Source organism: Myotis daubentonii, chromosome 7, assembly GCF_963259705.1.
Source record: "Myotis daubentonii chromosome 7, mMyoDau2.1, whole genome shotgun sequence".
In the NCBI taxonomy this organism is placed as follows: domain Eukaryota; kingdom Metazoa; phylum Chordata; class Mammalia; order Chiroptera; family Vespertilionidae; genus Myotis; species Myotis daubentonii.
The window spans coordinates 35,558,911-35,581,188 of NC_081846.1; the positions used below are offsets into that span (position 1 = coordinate 35,558,911).

The 22,278-nt window shown below is 62.0% G+C and overlaps 1 protein-coding gene across 1 annotated transcript; it reads left to right on the forward strand.

Moving 5' to 3' along the window:
• The first annotated feature begins 248 nt into the window (after positions 1-248).
• ESPNL (espin like) lies at positions 249-22,155 on the forward strand. Its single transcript, XM_059703723.1, has 9 exons — positions 249-1,454; positions 2,571-2,761; positions 3,802-3,988; positions 6,131-6,313; positions 9,912-10,043; positions 16,800-16,911; positions 17,837-17,949; positions 18,939-19,133; positions 20,548-22,155. Exons 1-9 carry the CDS (start codon positions 1,161-1,163, stop codon positions 22,153-22,155), a joined length of 3,015 nt encoding a protein of 1,004 aa, XP_059559706.1. The 5' UTR covers positions 249-1,160.
• The last annotated feature ends 123 nt before the right edge of the window (positions 22,156-22,278 follow it).

Here is a 22,278-nt window from a genome sequence, read left to right on the forward strand (position 1 = left end):
TCCAGAGTATGAGCTGCTTATACAGAAACCCCAGCTCATCACTGAGTAGTCCCCCTTCAGCTTAAGACATTCACCTTGAGTCTGGCTGGCGTGGCTCAGTGGTTGAGTGTTGACCTATGAACCAGGAGGTCAGTTTGATTCCCGGTCAGGGCACAGGCCCTGGTTGCAGGCTCCATCTCCAGTGTGGGGCATGCAGGAGGCAGTTGATCAATGATTCTCATCATTGATGTTTCTATCTCTCCCTCTCCCTTATTCTCTGAAATCAATTTAAAAAAATAACACAGTCACCTGAGACTGTCTCTGGAAGCCCTGGGAAGGCAGGTTCCTGATGAGCAGTGTCCCCCTCCAGGGAGGCTGTGGGTGCCCAGCTCCAGGTCTGGGAGGTGCACCTTGTGGCTCTGAAATATGCACCTGAGACTGTTAGCTGCAGCCCCTCAGACTCGGTCACTGGTTGGTGGGTGGGCTGAGGTGGGGCCTCCAAACCCTCAGTCTCCCTTGGGGTCTTCCTGCCCAGTGTCCACTCTGTGCCCAAGGCTGGCCCTGCATAGTCAGCTGAGGGTCAAGACCCAGCGTAGGTTTCCAGGCGGGGAGACGCCTTGTATGACGATAGACCCCAACACTCCTGGTGGTAAGTTCCCCGGAACGGCCCCATTGTGGATGGGTCTGCCCTCCCGTGACAAATCTCCCAAGTGGTTTTCTCAGGCCAGCACGGGCTCAGGGCTGCTGCCTGGGCTGGGGGAGCAGGCGCTGGGGGCCTGCTGCTTTCTTCAGAGGATCTTGCAACTAAGCTGCGGCTGGATGTGGGAAGTTCATCCCAGCCTGAGACGTATCCTCGGCCCTCGCCCCACGGCAGGAAGAGGCATGGCCCAGCCAGGGGCAGTGTCCACGGTCGGTGCCCAGCCCCTGATCTCAATACGGTGTGAGCCCTTCCCCTGTACCCTGTGCCCTCTCCCCACCACGACTCAGCACAGTGGGAGTGGCTCAGGCAGGGCTTGTGGCCCAATCCCCAAGGCCTGCCCCCCCCTTGCACCCTGCCGCCTCCCATCTGCCCTGTGGGCTGCTTATCGGGTAACCAGAGCTGGGAGCTGCGTCCACGCCTGAAACAGGAAGCCCGGGCCTGTGCGTGAGCCCTGAGAGCCTGCGGGTGGCTGGGCAGGAGGATGGAGGAGCAGCGGGCGCTCGTGGCCGCCAGGGACGGGGACCTGGCCACCTTGGAGCAGCTGCTGGAGGCTGGCACCCTGGGCCCAGGCATCGTCGACGCCCTGGGGGCTGGCCTGGTGCACCACGCCACCCGGGCCGGCCACCTGGCCTGTGTCAAGTTCCTGGTGCAGCGGGCCAAACTGCCCGGCAACCAGCGGGCCCACAACGGGGCCACCCCGGTACACGACGCAGCTGCCACCGGCAGCCTGGCGGAGCTGTGCTGGCTGGTGCGTGAAGGGGGCTGCGGTCTGCAGGTGAGCAGAGGGCAACCCGGAAGGCAGTGTCCCTGTGAACAGAGGGAGGAGTGAGCTGTGAGCTAGACGGTCCTCTGCCCTGGGGTCTTTCTCTCAAGGACTCACCATGAAAACCTCACAGCTCAGTCTGTGCAGTGTCTCTGCTCTCCCCCCCATCCCCCCCCCACCCCCCACCCCTCAGCAACACAAAGCCCTTGCAAGCCAAGGCCTCCTCCTAAACCACCCCGTCTCCCCATCGCCCCCACCTCCCCACACAGGAGCGCCTGGCCTTGCCGGTGGGGGTCCCGCCAGTTCACATCAGGCCTGGTCCCGGGGGCCTGTCTCTCGGGATCTAGAAAGGGCCCACAGGCACGCGCAGTGGGCACTTGGGCTCAAGAGCTGGAGTCCCGAGCGAGACAGGCCCTGATGCTAGAGAGACGTCTCCAGGGTTCAAGGACGAGCTTGTGGGGGAATTTCTACCAGGGCCCGTCCTTGCCCTGTTCCTGCCTGTCCGATACCCGTTCGTGAGGAAAGACTGTGAGAAAGCTCTGACAGAGCCGAGTGGGCATGGGGGACCCACTGGGTCCCAGGAGAGGGAAGACTCACTGGTCACAGCCAGAGGCTGCCCAGTCACCACCGCCAGGGGCAGCGGCGGGAGTGCTGCCTGTCCGTGCTGTGCCTGGGAGAAGGCCCCGGGCTGCGGCTCCCGCAGTGGAAATGCTCCCGGCCAGGGCCTGTGCTGGGGGTGGGAACTCAGTGGGGTGGGGTGGGGCCGAGGTCAGGAGGCCGCCAAGCCTGGTGCGGCACTGGTGGGCAAGTGGAAGCCTTTCTGACCACTTGCAGAGATTGGGAAGGGGCATGGCTGTGCTCTGACTGTGCATGTGGCAGGGTCACAGATTTTGACCCAGACCTGGACTTGAGCCCTGGCCCTGCCTCTAACCCTGAGCAGGTCGCCTCACTTAGAAGAAAGGGCCTCCCTGGCCTTGGAGGGAGCAGCGGGGAGAGGAGGGAACAGAAGCTTCCAGCAGGCGGGGTCCCTGGCAGGGTGGACCCCAGGCTGGCTCTGGCCATGGGTTCTGCCCAGCGGGGTGAGTCCAGACCTGCCACCCATTCCCCACCCTGCCTGTGCCCCGGTAGGACCAAGATGACTCGGGTGTCTCCCCACTCCACCTGGCCGCCCGCTTCGCCCACCCGGTGCTGGTGGAGTGGCTGCTCCGAGAGGGCCACGCAGCCACGCTGGAGACGCTGGAGGGGGCCCTGCCGCTGCACCACGCCGCTGTCAGCGGGGACCTGACCTGCCTGAAGCTCCTGGCCGCTGCCCACCGCAGGTGAGGGGCTGGAGCGCCTCCTGTCGGCAGTCTGGGGGCCTGGCCCCTGGGGAGGCTGCACCCAGGGGCAGAGAACAGCTGGTGGGCAGGCACACAGGGACAGGACACAGGGATGGGCCAGCCTGGCTGTCCCCACGGCCCCACATGTGTTCCCAAGACCTTGCATCTCAGCAGTGAAGAGCATTCTTATTCCTGCCCCTCCCCGCCATCCCCACCCCTTGGTGAAGGCCTTTGGGACTTGCCTTGCGGATCTTCCCCAGAGTGTCCACGCTGGCCACGGAGTCTCTTAGACCCACAGTTTTTAAAGTAGTTTCTGCCATTTGAAAATTGGGAGACTTCACATTAAAACATACGCACACACATATGCACACATGCACATACACATGCACACGTGCACACACACAAATGGGAAGGACCGTGCCCCAGAGGCCCACATCCCACTTGGCACCACTGCAGGAGCCAGAGGTGACGTCTGTGTCACCAGGGGATAGGGGTCAGCCTTGGGTAGGGGGTGGCCCCTCCCTGCAGCGAGTCACTGGCCCTGCAGCAGGTGGAGGCAGAGGGGGTTCGGGAAATCCCAGGACCTGCTCCAGTCCATTCACACCGGCCCCAGATGCCAGGCCCGAGTGCCCATGGATGGGATGGATGTCTAGTGTCCGGCTCACAGTGTCCCCTTTTACAGGGTAGGCTCAGCCTGAGTTCACTGACCTGCCCACTGCAGGTCCCTGGGCTAGTCACCCTGAGGCGCCCCCTGCTGGCCAACCCCAGAGGCGCACAGCTTGATGGGGAGAGGGTGGAGCTGGATTCCAGCAGCCAGAGCCCTCATCCCCACTTCCCCGGCCTCAGCTGGTTCCCTTGGGCGGTGGGAAACCTGTGCAAGCCTACAGGTGACTGGCTGGGACCCCTCAGCGGGTCAGGGAGCTGGAGCTGGCCAGTGCCGGACCTCCCTCCCCTCGATCTGGGTCCTCAGCTGGATCAGTCCCACCCCCACCCCTGTGACCCCTGGCCAAGCGCCCTCTGAACCTCGCCCTCCTCCACAGCAGCGTGAACCGGCGGACACGCAGCGGCGCCTCCCCGCTGTACCTGGCCTGCCAGGAGGGCCACCTGCACCTGGCCCAGTTCCTGGTGAAGGACTGCGGCGCCGACGTGCATCTGCGCGCCCTGGACGGCATGAGCGCGCTGCATGCTGCCGCCGCCCGCGGACACTACTCTCTAGTTGTCTGGCTGGTAAGGGGGACCGGGTGGGGACAGGGGAGTCCCCGGAAGGCTGGCCCCTGCTCCTGCCTACTCCTCAGAGTCCCTCCCAGCAAGCAGGGCCTGGCTGCGGTGGGGGCACCCCCTGGATCTGTCTGCCCACCGCAGAACTGGGGACCCACAGGGCTGTTGCGGATGGGATGTGCCCGCCCATCGCTCCCAGCAGCGTGGGCAGCAGGCTCAGGCAGGGCCCGGGATGCAGCCTCGAGTGCACAGCTCCAGGCTGAGGCTGTGCACCCGGCATCAGCAGCCCTTCCGCACTCCCCCAGGGGCCTCCTCCCCAGCCCTTCCAGCAAGCCAGCCTCACTCCCCAGGGGCCTTTGCACGTGCTGCCCCCTCTGCCTGGCAGGCAGCTCCTCAGGGCCCCTCCACTGCCTGCCTGCCCACCTGGCTAGGATGGCAGCCACCCTGTGCCCAGCCCTCTGCTCTCCTGCCGTCTTTCCTCCATGGCACCAACACCCCACACACTGTAATTCTGACTTCTTTATCTTGGTGGTTGTCTGTCCCCACCCTGGGTGGCAGGGACTCTGTCCGGCTGCTGCGCCTCAGGGCCTGGCATGCAGTCAGGGCTCTGGAGATATTTAGTGAGCAACTGTATGAAGTCCTCAGGATGAAGTCCCGCTGCTCACCTGAGCCTCAGAGGCCGCCAGCGGTCACCTCCAGCCTCCCTTTTCCGGCACCTCCTGCCCCTCCCCCAGGCACTCACAGGGCCTCACCTTGGCACAAGCCAGGTCTCCTCCTGGGGTCCTCCTGCCAAGTGGCCCCTGCCCTGGAGAAAGCCCTGAGGCTCTCCAGTTGTCACCCCCCTGACAGTCTGGGGCGTGTCCTCACATCCCCTCCCTGTAGCTGTGAGCCCATCCATTTCAGACCTCGGCCTCCCCTCACCTGGAGGATCCTGGGCCCGGGGTGGGTCCTGGCCGTCTCTGGCAGCAGGGCCACGCATAGCAGCTGCTTCGCATATGAAGTGAGCCAGCAGGCTGTGTGGTGCCCAGGACAGGTGGGCAGGAGGGAAGAGGGACCTCTGAGCCCCCCAGAGCCCCCCAGAGGCTCACCCCAGGGAGGGAGCAGCTGGGGCCATGGGGCCCCGGACCAGAAAGGCCTTTCCAGTTGGACTCCCTGCCCCCCTCCCTGTAGGATGGCCGGGGCCCACAGGCTCCAGGGTGGGCACCCTTGCCCTTGGGGTGCTGGCTGGTGGGAGGCCTCTGTCCCTCACAGACATGGCTGAGGGTGGGATGAGCCAGCAGTGCTTGGGTGAACTGAACAACCAAAGCCCGTCCCCTCCCACAGAAGGAGCAGGAGGCCGTTGACAGTGGATCAACCCCGTGGGCTTGTCTCTGCTGTTCCCCTGGTCTTTCCCTCGGGGTGAAAGTTGGCCGCATTCAAGGCAGGAAGAGGGATTAAAGGGGGCACCCACACCCACCAGCCTCTTCCTTCAGGAAGGCAGGGTGTTCCTGGAAGAGGCCCTAACGTCTTGTTGGCAGACTAGGTCATCCTGTCCCGAGGCCACAGTTCAGTGTGCCCATAGAAGTGGGTGGAGACCCCAGGGTCTGCCCCTCACATCCCCCCACGGCAGCTGGGTGCTCTGGACTAGAGATTACTGGTGTCCTCACAGAGGTGGTTGCCAGCAGGACAGGGCCCAAGCCACAGGATGACCAGGGTCCGAGTCCCACGCTCTGAGAGGCCGGCAGGACCCGCTGCCCAATGTCCCCCGCCTGCATCTGTGCTGGGGGAGCTCAGGGCCCAAATGAGCCCAGTGCCAGAGGCTGTAGACATCTGTTTGTGGTCTCCTAGGTGCCCTCGAAGCGTTTTGCTCATTGGATGTGTGAAACCCGCCCTGGAGGTGTTCTGCTTAAGATTTGGGTGGGACAGACTTGGGGACTGGAGGCTCCCAGTAAAACCAGATCTCATTTCCCAACACACAGTTATGGAGGTGCCAGGTGCTGGGATGATGACAGGCTGAGTGTGAGGAGCCAGCTCTGTCCCAGGGCTTCCTGGGGAGTGGTGCTCCGGCCCCCAAGGTCACCTCCCAGGGCTCCATGTCCTCCTCCTGGTGGCCATCCCCAGGAGTGGTCACCCCATCCAGCCTCACCTGGCCCCTCTCCCCCCTTTCTCCAGGTCACCTTCACTGACATCGGCCTGACCGCACGGGACAACGAGGGGGCCACAGCCCTTCACTTTGCAGCTCGAGGTGGCCACACACCCATCCTCGACCGGCTGCTGCTGCTGGGCGCCCCCATCATGAGAGACTCCTGGGGTGGGACCCCCCTGCATGACGCCGCAGAGAATGGACAGATGGAGGTGAGGCAGTGCCGGGGGACTTCTGTGTAACTCATCAGTCAGTGAGAACTGGGAATTCAAAGTGACTATATCCACACACACATACTTACCCCCACGGGTGAGGGATTAGGAGGCGAATATACAGATGGATGGGTGCAACCCGGTCGGTGTGGCAGGCAGGTGACCGATGGTACTGCATCAGACACAGACATTCTGCCTTTTCTGGACAAGAGTCACTGTGGTACAGTGTTTGGCAACCGACAGGTGCTGCCTCAAAGGCAGTGAATGAGAGCAGAGGTGGCTCAGAAAGCGTGTGCCTGGGCACTCAGTAAGGACTCTTACTCATTCGGGTGCCTTTCTGATTCTCCCCGATGTGCCCATTGGGCTGTGTCCTCTGTCCCATTGCACCTGAGCATTTACAGCAAAATGCACACCTGTCACATTATATCTTTCTCTCTTCCCCTGTATGTTAGAGTTAGAGGGGAGTACTAATTATTTTAAAAGTATCTGTGCAGCCCGGCCAGTGTGACTCAGCGGTTGAGCGTCGACCTATGAACCAGAAGGTTATGGTTCGTTTCCCGATCAGGGCACATGCCCAGGTTGCAGGCTTGATCCCCAGTGTGGGGCGTACAGGAGGCAGCTGATCAATGATACTCTCATCATCGATTGTTTCTATCTCTCCCTCTCTGAAATCAATAAAAATATATTTTAAAAATAATAAAAAGCACGTGTGCAGGTAAATTATAGCATACTCGTATATGGAGTTCGTTTTAGAATCCTGAATGAGGCGTCAGGAAACATTTGTGATAAAAAGGGGGCACTGGGACTGACATTAGGAATGGAGGGCCCTGGACTAACTCATGCTCAGGGTGCCTTCCAGCCCTGCGTCCTCTGATGCTGCTCGGTCCGGGGTGATAGTTAAGGTCATGGGTTCTGAGAGCCATTGCTCTGCACCCGGGCTGCCCACTTCCTGGTGTCTGAACTTGTGAGGCCTCTTATCCTTCCTGGTGCCTTGTTTCGTCTTGTGTAATACGGGCCCCTTAAGCCCCACGGGGTGGGGGAGCTGTGAGGAGTGGCCCAGGTGTCTACCCAAAATGGTGCCCGGCCCAGTGAGGGACCAGGGGAAGGCCTCACTGCCCCATCTCTGGGACAAGCTACCTCCTGGGGGTGAGCATGATGGTCCCCACAGTCCCGGCTGTGAGAGAGCTGGTGAGGGGTGGGCGGTGGAGGGAGAGGCCAGAATGGGATGAGGTTGCTGTTTTTAATGTGTTTTATGTCTACAGTTTTCAAAAACCTATATGACATCATTATTTTTTATTCAGTACATGAATAAAGACATATTCAAACATACCCACAGACCCCCCCCCCTTTTCCTCTCAGGCCCATTTCTTCCGGCGACTTGGGACCCCAAGTGGAATTCCTTTCCCTCAGTCTGAGTGAATGTTTTAGACGGTCCCTTCGGCTGGGTTTGCTTCTTGTTTCTTTTCGTTTGTCTGGAAACATCTTTATTTCATCTTTAGCACATTTTCGCTGGGTAGAGAACGGTAGCTTGGCAGTTTTTACATATTGGTGCTTTGAAAATGTCACTCATCACTTTCTGGCTTCCATCAAGAGGTCTGCATGGGGGTCACTGTTTGAAGATCATATTTCCCCCTCTGGCTGCTTTTTTTTTTAATATATCTTTATTGATTTCAGAGCGGAAGGGAGAGGGATAGAGAGTTAGAAACATCGATGATGAGAGAGAAACATCGATCAGCTGCCTCCTGCACACCCACTTCTGGGGATGTGCCCACAACTGAGGTACATGCCCTTGACCGGAACCGAACCTGGAACCCTTCAGTCCGCAGGCCGACGCACTATCCACTGAGCCAAACTGGTTAGGGCTCCTCTGGCTGCTTTTAAGGTGCCCATTGTGTCTGGTCTTCTGCTGTTTCGCTGTGAGAGGACCAAGGTGGGCGGCTCCTACTCGGGACTGGTTGGCCTTCTCGGGTTTGTGCTTGGTGTTTCTGTCTGTCAAGTTCTCAGCCGTTCCCTCTTCAGACACACCCTCTGCATCCACTCTGTTGTCTCTCATTCTGCATTTTCGTCCTGGCTGTAGCTGCTGGATTTCTGTCTTCATCTTTCTGTCTGGCCGTGCTGTATTCTGGATTGCTTCTTCAGGCCCATTTCCTGTTTACCAGGTCTTCAGCTTCAGTCTTTAACTTGGTTATTATTTTTACTAGAGGCCTGGTGCACGACTTCGTGCACGGGTGGGGTCTGCCTGCCCCGATCATGGTGGATCAGGCCAGGCTGGCCAGGGGGAGGGGACACAGTAGGTTGGCCGGCCAGCTCTGCCCCCTGGTCGAACTCGCTGTCAAACTCCTGTTCCAGGGGACAATTTGCATACTAGCCTTTTATTATTTAGGATGTTCTCCACCTTGAATTAGTCATTTTTCAAATCTACATGTGTCCGTTTTTATGATTTATCATTCCATGCCTGTACTTTCCAGCTTGGTCTTTATTTCTTTGAAAGTCATAGTCCGGTTGCATCGCAGTCGGTTAGTCTGCTTATGCAGGTCTGTTTGTTCGTGTTCTGGTCTCTTTTCTGGTGCTCCAGGTCTTGTGGACTGTACGATGCACATTATATTTGAGAAATGATTTGCAGGAGTCATTTGAGGCCCGGGATGTTGTCTTGATTGCCTCTGCCTGTCAGCATATGTGTGACTTGCGAGCCCAGAATCATCTGAGTCCGTATTCCAGGCGTGAGGCTGCCTGGAGCCCTGCGTGATGGGGAGCGCAGGCTGGCTGGCTCTGGTTTACTCTCCTCCGAGGGGAGCCCTCAGCCTGCCGCGGCAGGTGGGAGTCAGAGCCCACCTTCCGAGGCCCTGGTTTTTGCTGGTCTCCCTCCTCCCAGGAGGCTGCAGGGACCGCCCAGGTCATGACTTTCCCTGCATCAGCGCTCTGAGTGCCGGGCTTATCCCTCTGACTCCTGTCTTCTTCTTGGCCTGCTGATTCCTCGCTTGCTTGTTGCCTCTTCTCTGCTTCAGGACGGTGACTTTCATGTCTCGTCCATTTTCTGCGTTTCTGGGGAGTGGATGGGCCTGACCCACCTGCTTCTCTCCTCCCTGACCTGGGTCCTTCTGCCCCCCTGTTTATGCTGCTGGCACAGCCACCTCACCAATGTCCAGACTTTGGTCTGTCACAAGTCCCTCTGGGTCCCAGCTTCTTCATGGGAATGTGGCACGCCCCTCTGAGCGTTGCTGTAAAAGTGGAAACTGGTTCTGTAGTCATAGCCCAGGACGCGGGCTACAAGGGCAAGGGGCAAGGTCGGGGTCAGGCTCCATCCGAGCAGGGAGGACCCCCGCCATGCCGCCTTCTTACCACCTGAGCCCTCAGCGAGTTCCTTACCTCGGTACCTGGGTTCCCATCCAGGATGGGGTGCTGGTACCTGCAGGGCTTCGTGCCAGGCAGGGCGGCTGTGCGTGCAGAGAATGCTGGGATTCTCAGGCAGGTTCCGCAGATGTTGGCAGCCTCAGTGTCCCACCTGGAGCTGGGGGTGTGGTGCCGGCCCGCCATGGCGCCCGGTGGGTACTGTGGGATCGGCTTGTGTGCCGTGGGTCACATGTGCCCCTCCCTGCAGTGCTGCCAGACCCTGGTCTCCCACCACGTGGACCCCTCCCTGCGAGATGAAGATGGCTACACGGCGGCAGACCTGGCGGAGTACCACGGGCACCAGGACTGCGCCCAGTACCTGCGGGAGACGGCCCGGCCGGTAAGTCTCAGGGTCCCCAGTCACCCTAGCTGGGGTGAGGGTGAAGGCCGCCCCCCCACCCGACAGACCAGTTAGCTAGAAAGCTCTGTGTACACCATGTCATTGGCAGAAAAAAGGTTCCGGGCCAGGACTGAGCCAGCCCCACAGGTCAGCTAGCTGGGCGCTGGGACTAGGGATGAGCCAGCAGCCATGACTGGGCAATGACCAGTCCTGTGGCAGGGGATGTGGCAGGGGCTGTGGCAGGGGCTGTGACAGGGGCTGTGGCAGGGGCTGTGGCAGGGGATGTGGCAGGGGATGTGGCAGGGGATGTGGCAGGCGCTGTGACAGGGGCTGTGGCAGGGGATGTAGCAGGGGCTGTGGCAGGGGCTGTGGCAGGGGCTGTGGCAGGGGATGTGGCAGGGGATGTGGCAGGCGCTGTGACAGGGGCTGTGGCAGGGGATGTGGCAGGGGCTGTGGCAGGGGCTGTGGCAGGGGCTGTGACAGGGGCTGTGGCAGGCACTGTGACAGGGGCTGTGACAGGGGCTATGGTGGGGGCTGTGACGGGGGCTGTGGTGGGGGCTGCCATCTACCTGGACCAAAGAAACCATGCTTCTGACTCTGGACCCCCATGACCAATGCTCCCAGGGGTGATGCTGTGTCAGGCTGAGGTTACCCACGGGTGGGAGCAAGACGTTGGGTTCCTGGTGAGCTGACCCTCATGAGACCCAGCCTGCCCTGTCAGCCCAGGAGGCAGCAGCCTCCAGTCCCCCCTCCTGCCTGGGCGTGTGACCATGACCCTCCCTGAGCCACTTCCCCGTCTGTGAGGACAGACACCTGTCCTGCTGGCCCCATCCCCAGCACATGGATGGATATGAGTGTGGATAGACAGATATCATGATGGATGGACAGATATGTGGGTGGATGGACAGACCAGTGGGTGGGGGTGGACAGATATGTGGGTGGAGTCAGCAGTTTAGTCCGCACGGAGTCAGGCTCCCTCCCACCCCCCCTTTCCAACCTGCCACTTCTCCTTGGTGGGCAGCCCTGGGATGGCTGGACCCCATTTCAGCTGACAGCCCTGAGGCCCAGCGAGCTGACATGCCCCTGTGCCAGGTCGCGCGCAGGGCTGCTGTGCCTCCTCGTCCTTCAGGCCGTCAGGCCTCGTGAGGGCAGGGCTGCAGTCCTCCCTGGCCCTGGGCCTTGGGACATCCTCACCCGGCCACCACCGGCCAAGGTTCAGGGCCGCTCAGGTGCTCTGGGGACACGCCGGTGCCCTGGTTTGTCCTGGCAGCGTAGTTTCAGAAACAAGAACGACAGGTCTGCTGAAGTAGTTTGCTAATCATTTTACTAAGCATTCGGTGTTTGGTTAAAGGTCGTTTCCCTGGCTTGGGTTGGAGGACTTGGTGGACCTCAGTGAGTTGCTGATGTGGTGGGCGGAGCTTCACTGTCCATCCGCTAGGGGTGCCCGGCCACCTGGGTCCCGCCCGGCCCCTATGTGGTCACTGGGTCGGCCTGGCAGCTGAGATGAGGAGGCTGGTGGGTGGCTGCTTGGCTGCCAGGAAGCAGGTCCCACCCTGGGTCCCTTGCCCGTTCCCCACCAGCCACACTGCAATGCCCATGGCCAGGGCTTGCCCAAGCAGGGTCTCTGCCCCGACCCACCATCCCCCGCTCCTGCACATCTGCCAGCTCCGCCAGCCACTGTGTCCCACTCTCTGAGGTGGACGGGGCTTATGGGTGCTCTCCTGACACCTGGGATGTGGGGATCTGGCCCGTCTCAGGTTACCTGGTGGTTCTTCGGGTCCTGGCTGGCTTCTTGGTGACACCACGCGATTCAAGGCAGCAGATTCCCCAAACCAACCTGGGCTACTACGTGTGCAGGCCCCCAACCGACCTGCAGGCCGGTGGCACCCAGCCCATCCACACGCTCCACCTGTGATGGAGAGTGGGTGGGCTTGTCTGCCTCCTTCCGACCCACAGCCCCTCCGGCCTGCGTCTGGGCTGACGGCTGGCACGGCGCATTCAAATGCAGACCCTTGCTTTGAGCTGGTGTGTCCGGTGAGCTTTAGGAGCCCATTTGGGACTCAGGGTTGGACCTGGGGCCTCTCTCTTCTCCCTCAGTGAGCACCGGGCAGCAGGGGGTGCTAGCCACTCGCCACTGGCTGGACTGTTCCTGCACCAGGACTCCTGCCTCACACTCCCAGGCGCAGGCTCCGCCCTGCGGGAGGGCGCCGTCAGCTGGGGGCCGAGGCCCGGGAGGCTGATACAATATTGATGGAAACGCAATATCCAGAGGTCACCCGCGCTGGCCTCTTCCCATGTCAGGCTCGGAGGAGGTGGTGAAAGCCACAACCACGGGTCCCAAGAGAGGCAGCCCGGGGACCGAGGCTGGACAGGTGGAGGCAAGACTTGCCCTGTGGGAGGCGCCCCTTCATGGGCCGGTCTGCAGGACAGTGGGGTCCTGCATGCTGCTGGGGAAGTGCAGGCCCCGCCTCGACCTCTCCACCTTGACTTTGGCCAAGTCCTTCTGCTCCCTGGGCAGCCCCTCTGCACACTGAGGGGTGGGGCAGGGGCTAGAGGGGCCCCCTGCACCCTGACTCCCTCTTCTGAGGCCGGATGTGAGTGAGGTCCTGGTGGCAGCAGTTAGGAGCAGCAGCCCAGGGTGGCAAACCAGGATCCCCCACACCTCCATGGCATCCACTGTCCTACTTGCCCCTGCCCCATCCTCATTACCACCAAGACTGGAGCGACTTTGCCCAGCAGGTGGTGAGTATCTCTGAGCCTCGATTTTCTCATCTGTAAACTGGGATTGAGGAGCCTAGTTGCAGGGTAAAAGAGACACCCATTGACCACCCAGAGGCACCATCCTCCCCCCGCCCCCCCGCCAGGTCCAGAAGGGTCCTAAAACCCCTTCATTTTACAGATGGGGAAACTGAGGCCCAGAGAGGGCAAGGCCTCCCCCGGAAGCCTCCTCCCCAATGGAGGGGCCTGGCTGAATCTCAGCCGTGGTGACCGGCTCCAGCCCAGCTGCGGGTCATGATTTTGCCGGCCGGGTGGCATTACAGGCCTGTAACCCGGCTCGACAGCTGTCCTCAATGTATAATGCATGGTCGGCACAGCACTGCTCAAATCTCACCAAAAACACAGCAGAGGACACTGCAGGCCATGGGAAAGGCGCCAGCCTTGGGGCACTTGCCCAACCTGGGGGTAACAGGCCCACTGTCAGGAGCCCACAGGTCGGGACCGTCTGCCGCTTCTCCTGGTCCTTGTAGATCTGGTTCCTGTCCAGGCCGAAGTGAGGAATGCAGGGATGTGGGACGCCCATTGCCGGGGAAACACGGCAGCAGGCCCCTGTCCTAGCTGAAACTCGGAGGTCACTGTGACACTGCAGTGACGAGGTCTGTGCCAGGCTCTCCCCTTAACTGCCAGCACCTGCAGAGTTCTTCCAGGAAACTGAGGCCCAGGGCACCGCCCCAGAGCTGCTCCTTGGAGCAGTGAGCAGGATTCAGCCCCCGGGTCAGGGTGGCAGAGGCCCCCCAGCTGCAGGTGCTGCATGGAGGCCCAAGTCCATTCCCCTGGGTCCCCGAGCAAGTTCCAGCTCCCTACCTCCTCCACTCTCCCCCATGAAGGGCAGCTGCCATCCCAGCTGCGCCCGCACACTGCCAGGGGAGGGGAGGTCTTGCCCCTCCCCCAGAGCAGATTCCATTGGGCTCTCAGGATGGCCGGGAGCAGGGCCGGCAGGCAAGCCCACAGCCCTGTCCTGGCTGAGTGGGGCCAGGCATTGGAGTGGCCCTTTGGTGAGGGCTCCTGCTCAACCCTCCTCTGTCCATCAGCCTGTCACCACAAACCGCTATAGCAGCGGTTCTCAACCTGTGGGTCGCGACCCCTTTGGGGGTCGAACCACCCTTTCACAGGGGTCGCCTAAGACCATCGGAAAACACATAGATAATTACATATTGTTTTCGTGATTAATCACTATGCTTTAATTATGTTCAATTTGTAACAATGAAAATAGATCCTGCATATCAGATATTTACATTACGATTCATAATTAGCAAAATTACAGTTATGAAGTAGCAACGAAAATAATTTTATGGTTGGGGGTCACCACAACATGAGGAAGTGTATTAAAGGGTCGCGGCATTAGGAAGGCGGAGAACCACTGCTCTATAGCTTTGCCTCGGGGCCCGGCATCTGACCGACCCTGTTTGCAGCTCCTAAGCCGGGCTCTGTCCGCCCCATGGACGCTGGAAGAAGACATGAGACTCCTGGGTCTGCGGCACAGGGTGAAGGGCAAGCGTCATGTCTTGTTGGGTCCCGTTGCCCCCAAGTCCCAGGGTTGTGTGATATGGGCCCAGATGGCTGCTCTGCGCACAGGAAGTTTGCATCACAGCCGAGGACCCCAGAGCCTGGGCAGCCCCGTTTTATAGCAAGCGGTAAGCAGCCTGCACCTCTGTCTGGGTCCCCGCTGCAAACACGGCCCTGAGAGACGCCAGGAAAAGAGCAGCCAGGATGTGGCATCCTTATAGGTGCGAGAGGCCCACCGCCTGCTGGGCCCTGAGAAAGCCCCTTGCCCTCTGTGCCCGGGGCTGTCCTGGGGGTGCAGGTACTGCACTGAGGGATTCCGCCAGGTGGTCTCTCCCTCTCATGTGACCGGGATCTCAGGTGCCCCACCTCCCCGGAGGGTCCGCTTCCCTGGGTCCTGCACTGTGGAGGGTTAAGGTGCAGGGTAAGGGATCCCACATGCGGCCCCAGCCCGCCTGGCCACCTGACACCTCTGCCTTCAAATATTCATGGGACGCCTCCCATTCCTGGGGGTAGCAGCTGTGACAGCCCCGACAGCCCAGGACACCACAGCTCCCTGCTCGCAGCCCAGCCCCTGATCCCATAGGTCCTCCCTGCCGGGCAGACCACCCCTGTGCCTGCTGCAGCTCCCCAACTGCTGTGCTCCGGGGCTCCCGGATTCCTGCAAGGAGCAAGGTGTGAGGTGGGTGGTGGCCGGGCAGACGGGGTTCAGGCTGTGTTCCTGTCCAGTGGCCATGGTGGACGGAGGGTCCTGGACAGGCGTGTGACTCGGAGCCGAGGCAGTGGGTGAAGACCTATGGTGAGGGCTCCCCGTCCAAGGCTCTGTGTGAAGTGAAAATGCAGGCCCCTCGCCTTTTAAACAGGAAGAATTTCAAGGCAGAGCTGGCCGCGCGTCACACCCAACTGCAGCGTGGGCCCCGGCCCGGCCACGCATCCTGCATGGGCTCATTTCACCAGGTCCTCGTCCTCTGACTCTCTCCAGCACCACCCAGGGGCCCACTGGCGGGAGGGGTGTGGAGCTGCGGTCTGCTGGCCAGGGCAGGGTGCTTGGAGAGAAGGCAGCGTGCAGCCCTACTAGCTGAGACGGGGAATGGGGCAGCCTCATGCCAGACGGCACCGAGGCACACTGGCCCTGCAGGACCCCAGGCGTCCACCAGCTGAGAGACGGGGCCAGACAGCCTTCAACTTTCAGCTTTAAACCAAAAGGCTCTGGGGTCCTAGGGGACAGCTCAGGTGTCCTCCTGGAGAATTTCTGCGCCACCTAAGTCGGGACAGGCAGAGGCGAGCGGTGAGCACAGTCCTGCTGCTGGCAACACCTGCTGTGTCAGGGCAGCCTGCATGCTTGGGGCCCCTGCTCAGCCAGCCCCATGAGTCCACCCATCCAGGAGTCTTGGCTCCCGATGGTCAATGCCAAAGCTGAGGCTGAGCAAGGCTGAGCTGGGGGGAGGGGGGACACCTCCAGGCCAAGGCTCTTTCCTGCTGCTCACCCGTCAGCGCTTGGGGGCAGAGCGGTGGCCAAGGACAGGATTGTGCCCTGCCCCAGACACGGGGCAGGTTGTGGGGGTGACGTGGGGGGTGACCCAGTAGCCCCCAGCATGGATTCCCAGACCCCAGGCTCCCAGGGCCAATCTTAGTGTCTATTTCCAGGCAGCCCAGGAGGGCAGCCTAGACACTGCTGGCAGGTCTTGGGCACAGTACCCCCCCCCCCCGAGGTATAGTCAAGCGCATGGCCCCTGCTTGTGGCTAAAGAAGAGTTCCTTGTGGTTTCCCCCTAAGCCCAGGGGCCAGGCACTTGCTCTCCTCCGAGGGGACCATTCCAGGTGGTTCGTCTCAGCACAGAAGTCAGGGGCAGTCTCCGGGGGAGGGGTGGTGGTGGTGGTGTGTGCGCACCTCTCTTGTGAGCACAAGCTGGACACCAGGTCCTAACCCAGCACTGCAGCTGCCGAGTTAAGCTGCCTCTAGAGCAGTGGTTCTCAACCTTCCTAATGCCGCGACCCTTTAATACAGTTCCTCATGTTGTGGTGACCCCCAATTTCACTGTTACAAATTGAACATAATTAAAGCATAGTGATTAATCACAAAAACAATATGTAATTATATATGTGTTTTCTGATGGTCTTAGGCGACTCCTGTGGAAGGGTCGTTCAACCCCCAAAGGGGTCGCGACCCACAGGTTGAGAACCGCTGCTCTAGAGGGAGCCCATGAGCTGGGTCTTGAGATAGGGATTCCCTGGTGGTGGTGGTGGTGGTGGAGGCGTTGGGGGGCACAGTGAGTGGTGGCACTCAGACAAGTGGGGGGGGGTGTTTGGGAGCCCTGGTCACCCGGTGTGTAGGGAGTGGAGAGACATGGGCAGAACCTAGAGGGACACTTGACCCCCTCCAGGCCTTTCTAAGATGCACGAGATGGGCCAGGCTAGCCTGGACACCCCGCACCTTCACCTGGGCCTCCCGCTGACCAGGTCTGTCCACCTCCAGGTGCCGCTCCTGATGACACCCCCACCCCCACCATTCCCCCCTCCTCCACTGTCTGCTGCAAGGCGCTCCCCAGAGGATGGAAGAGGGGGCTCAGTTCTCAGAAGCCCCACCTGTGAGTACACTTCTCCAGGGAGCACCGGCCTGGGCCGTGGGTGCCAGGAGTGGGCACTGCTGGCCTCACCCCCGAGGGCCTTTTAGCGGGGAGGGGTGGGGGGTAGCTGACTCCAGGCAACTGTGCTCAGGATACTCAGGACCTGGTTGGGGTCACCCCCTCCCACTGCCCAACCCCCAGCTTCTTCCAGGTTTCCTTTGTTGTTTTAAAGTGAGACCAATTAAACAGCCTCCTGCCCAGCAGGGTCCCTCTGTGAGCCCTGGGCCCCTGGGGCCTGACTGCCCTGCCTGTGTGGTGATGGGCAGCCCCCTTGCTCTCTGGGCCTCCTAGTCCCGAGGGGAATCCCCTACAGACATGCTGCTGCTGCTGTCTGGACACCCGCAGGGACAGGGACACAGTCCTTACACTGCTTCCCCACCCGGACCTGCACTTATCAAAATGGAACGCGGCTGAGAAATGTTCGCAGGCCCCTACGTAGCGAGGCAGCAGCAGTTCATGGGGTACATTGTCGCCAGGCAGGACTGTGTGGCCCGGGTGTGATGCAGAATGTGTTTCTCATCAGGGTGGGGCCCTGGTGTGTGCCTGTGTGTGGGTTCAGGGCATTGAGGGTGGGACAGGACAGGCTTTGTGGCTCAATGGGCGGCATCAGGTCCCCAGACCACTGGCTGTAGCAGGACTGGGGAGAGGGTGAGAACTGGCCACAGAATGGGACAATCACAGAAAAATGCAGGCTCTCCAACCAGCCAGCCTCTGGAGGCCTGTGCACGCCCCTGGGTGCTTCTGGGGAAGGGGGGCTAGTTGGGTCTTTGGCTCCAAATCCAATATCCTTCAGGGAGGCCGGCTCTACCCCAGGTCCCAGGTCTCTGCTCCCCGGCCCCCTGCCCTGGAATCCCCTCTGACTCCAGATCCCCCTTCCACCCAGCAGCAGCGTCTCTCAGCCCCGTCTGGCCTGGCCAGCCTGACCAGCCTCTTGTGAGGGAGCAGATGACCCACGCAGCCACCCTGGGGATCAGCACCAGCGCCATGGTTGTCACTACGGTGCGTCCTCACCATCCACATCTCTGTCTCCCAAGGCCCCCAGCCAACCCTCGGAGCCCAGCCAGTGTCCTCAGATGTGAGCCCAGGCCAGGTCACTTTTGGGGCAGCCAGGCCCTTCCTCACAAGAGGGTGTCAGGTCGAGCCTGGGGCGCGGCCTGGCTCTGGAGGACACCGTGGGTTCTGAGGAGATGGGAACTTCAGGGCCACAAGCAGCTTATCATCCCAGCACAGAAGGCATGGGACCCTTCTCTGACCCCAGGGAGTCCAAGCTCCCCCCTCCTGACCTCTGAACTCAGGATGCTTCACGCCCCTCCAAAAGCGCTGCTGTCATGATAGAGAGAAGCAAACATCCACGGGGAGGGCGGGCCTGGTGCCCACTGCCCTCCTCCTCGGAGCTCTCAGCCAGCCCAGGACCCATGGGGGCGGGGGAGGCCCACTTCCTTTCTTGCCCTCTTTCTGGGCAGGAGGCCCTTACAAATCCTGCCCACCATTCCTTGAATGGGTCCTGGGAACTCCCAGGGGCTGAGATGTCCTGTGCCAGTTTGGGAAATGCTGCACAGTGCTGCTCCCACTTGGAGAGTTATCGGGGAGCGGGCGGCGGGGGGGACCCCTTAAAGGCCCTGGCAAGTCCTGCCGTCCAGAATTGGCCACCAGACTCTGTCTATGCAACTGTTCTGCAAACTTGTTTGCCCATCTGCATGGCTTACTCTGAGCAACTTCTTCCCGGCCAGACACAGCAGAGCTGGAGGAATCTCTCCTTGCCTCTCACCCAGCGATCTCCCCCTCTCCCCCGCACAGAGGCACTTCGGGTTCCTGCTCTCAGAAAGCTCACACTTCCTAGACTGGGCGTGCTGTCCTTGGTCTCCCCGCCCTCCCTGCCCGCCCCCACGCCCCTCCTCCCTGGGCTGTGCTGGCCCCAGGTGGCCCGCCCTTCCTCTCCCTGGCAGGGCCCCGTGGGGGCCCTGAATTACCTGCTCTCGTTCGCACAGGGGGCAGAGACAGCGGCCGGGGATACCCCCCAGGGCCTGGCCGCACTACAGCTGGATGGACTGCCCTCTGGCGACCTCGACGGGCTGGTGCCCACCCGTGATGAGCGCGGCCGGCCCATCCCCGAGTGGAAGCGGCAGGTGATGGTGCGGAAGCTGCAGGCACGCCTGGGCGCTGACCCTGCCCGGGAAGCTCAGGTGGGGCTGGGCCAGTGGGATGGGGGGAGAGGGCGGGGCCAGGAGGGGAGGGGTGGAGCCAGAGGATAGAGGACGGGTGGGGGCAGGGGCAGGGGCAGGGTGGGGGCGGGGCCGGAGCTTTGTCCTGGCAGGTGAACATGGAAGGTGGGGTCCTGAGGCAGAATGGGTTGGCCCAAGGGAGGACCAGGAGGAGGCAGGAGTGGAGCGAATGAGGGGAATGAGGGACGGTGGGCAGAGGCGAGGTCAGAGAAGGGACAGCAGACATTACAGGACCTCTCGCTGCAAGGCCTCAGGGGAGCCTTTGGAAGCCTGAGCGGAGCCGTGGCCGGTGGCTCAGTGGTTAGAGCGTCCGCCCGAGGACCCAAGGGTCCATACAGGGCACATACCTCGGTTGTGGTTGCATGTTCGGTCTCTGGCCCCGGTCAGGTTAGGTTTAGTGTGTCACTCTCACATCGATGTTTCTCTCTCCCTGTCTCCTCCCTCCCTTCCACTCTGTCTGAAAATCAATGGGAAAAATATCCTCTGGTGAGGATTAAAAAAGAAAAGAAAATCTGGGCAGAGAAGGGCTGTGGTTTGAGGTGGACTTTGGCAGCTCCCTCTGCCTGCCGTGTGGACAGTAGTCCTAGAGGCCTACCCTGGAGGGACACGGTTTTGTCTGAATGAGGTGCTCTGCGCCCCTTGCCGTAGAGCAGCCCCTGCAGCACAATAATACCCGTCACGTGCGGCTATTTAAGTTCATTAACAGGAAATAAACGTCAAAGCCCCTCCCAGAACCGTGGCCCCTCCCTGCCCACGGGCTCCTGAGCTAAATACCCACTGACTGGCTCTCAGAACTTAGTGCAGAGCATGCCTGGCACCAGGTAGGTTAGGCCTCTTGGCAACCAGGCGGTAGCTCACCTGTGAAATGGGCGCCTCCCCCAGGGGTTCTGAGAGGTAATCAAGAGGCCCAGAGCCTGGACCCAGAGGGAGCCCAGCTCAGGGTCCCTCCGTGTCTGTCCCCCGAAGACTGTGAGCACTGGGGCAGGGAGGGCCCAGGGGTTCTGGGGTGAACCATCGGGAGAACCCAGAGCAGAGTGGCTGAGGCTGCCGTCCTCCAAGGCCGCCCTCCATCACAGAAGGCTCTGGAGTTTGGCGGGAGGAGCAGGAGGGCTCTGAGGAGAGAGATCCTTGCATTAAACATTGGGCAGATGAGGGGGAGAGATTAGGCAGAGCAGACACCCACCTTCTTTGAAGGGGAAGGCTAGGCCCCCACAGGGCTGGGGGACTGCCCTGAGCTTCAGTCCAGGCAAGAGCCAGCTGGTGTCCAGGGCTGGGCTCCCCAGGAACACCGGGAGCAGGCCACCTCGGGGAGCTTGAGTCCAGCAGGAAGGAGCATGCCCTCCCAGCACCCGCTGACCGGCCCTCCCTGTGCCAGGAGGACAGCGGGAGCACGGGCCCCACGGAGCAGGCGGCCTGGCGGTACTCACAGACCCACCAGGCCATCCTGGGCCCCTTCGGGGAGCTGCTGACGGAGGACGACCTGGTGTACCTGGAGAAGCAGATCGCCGACCTGCAGCTGCGGAGACGCTGCCAGGAGTACGAGAGCCAGCTGGGCCAGCTGGCGGCAGAGCTGCAGGCCCTGCTGCCCGAGCCCCTGGTTAGCATCACCGTCAACAGCCACTTCCTGCCCCGGGCGCCAGGGCTGGAGGGCGAGGAAGCCCCCGGCCCCGCGCCCGAGCCCTCGGGCCCTGAGGTGGCCGTGGAGGCCGTGCCCGGTGGGCAGCCCCTGCCCTTCTGGTGCAGCCACGTGGCGCGGCTGGTGCGAAGCATGTCGCTGCTGCTGAAGGGCATGAACGGGCTGGTGCAGGGTGAGGAGAAACTGGCCGTGCAGCCCCCCCAAGAGGCCAGCAGGGAGGCCACGGCCAGCCCCCCACAGAGCGAGGCCCAGCGTGAGATCCAGGAGTGCGGGGTGTCTGTGCGGACGCTCCGTGGCAACTTCGAGTCGGCCCCCTGCCTGCCCTGCATCCCAAATCTCGGACCCTGTGAGGCAGGGGCCCCGCCCGGGCAGTGCCCCAGAGGCTGCTGGCCCACCCCCCCGCAGCCCCGGGGCAGCCCGATCGGCGGGGAGCCCGGGCCGGGCGACACCGAGGAGGCCAGCGACTCAGGCATCAGCTGTGAGGAGGCCCCGTCGGAGGCGGGTGCCGGGCACAGCCCTGACCTGGCCAACCTGCGGAAGGAGCGCATCGTCATGCTGTTCCTCAGCCACTGGAAGAAGTCGGCCTACACGCCCGCGCTCAAGACGGCGGCCTGCCGGACCCTGGAGGCCCGCCGCGCGGGGCCGCGCGGGCAGGCGGTGGCCCGGGCTCCTCCGCCGCCCGCCCCACCGCCCAGCGAGGGCCCTCGGCTGGGCCACCTGTGGCAGCAGCGGACCATCATCACCCACCTGCTGGGCAACTGGAAGGCCATCCTGGCGCACGTGCCTGCCCGGCAGCTGCGGCGGCTGAGCCGGCGGCCCCAGGGCCTCCTGTCCCCCGAGCAGTTCCTGCCCCACGTGGACGGGGCGCCCGTGCCCTACGGCAGCCTCACGCTGGACCTCTTCATGCTGGGCTACTTCCAGCTCCTGGAGTGCGACCTGCCCGCCGAGGAGAGGAAGATGCGCCACCTGCTCTGCTTTGAGGTCTTCGAGCACCTGGGCGCCCACGGCTGGGAGGCCGCGCGGGCCTTCCACAAGGCCGTGACCGACGAGGTGGCCTCTGGCCGCCGGGCCTGGACCGATGGCTTCGAGGACATCAAAGCCCGCTTCTTCGGCGCCCACCGCAGTCCCGCCTGGGACGCCGAGCCAGGCCGCAAGTCAGGCCTGACCCCGCTCGGGCCCCCGCCCCACTCCTCCAGCCCCCGTGGCGGCCCCGAGCCCGCGGCTCAGCGGCTGGGGTCCGGCTCCCCGCGGGGCAGCTTCAACAGCGAGGACATCTGCGGTTACATCGACCGAAGCTTCGCCTTCTGGAAGGAGAAAGAAGCCGAGATGTTCAGCTTCGGAGACTGAGAGGCCGGCAGCCCCTTCCGAGGGCTCTGGGGTGGTTCCGGTTCTCTCTCCTCTTGTCCTTTTTCATCCACCTGGTGGCCAGGTGAGCCCGCCAGGCAGGCAGACACTCAGCGTGCCAGCGCC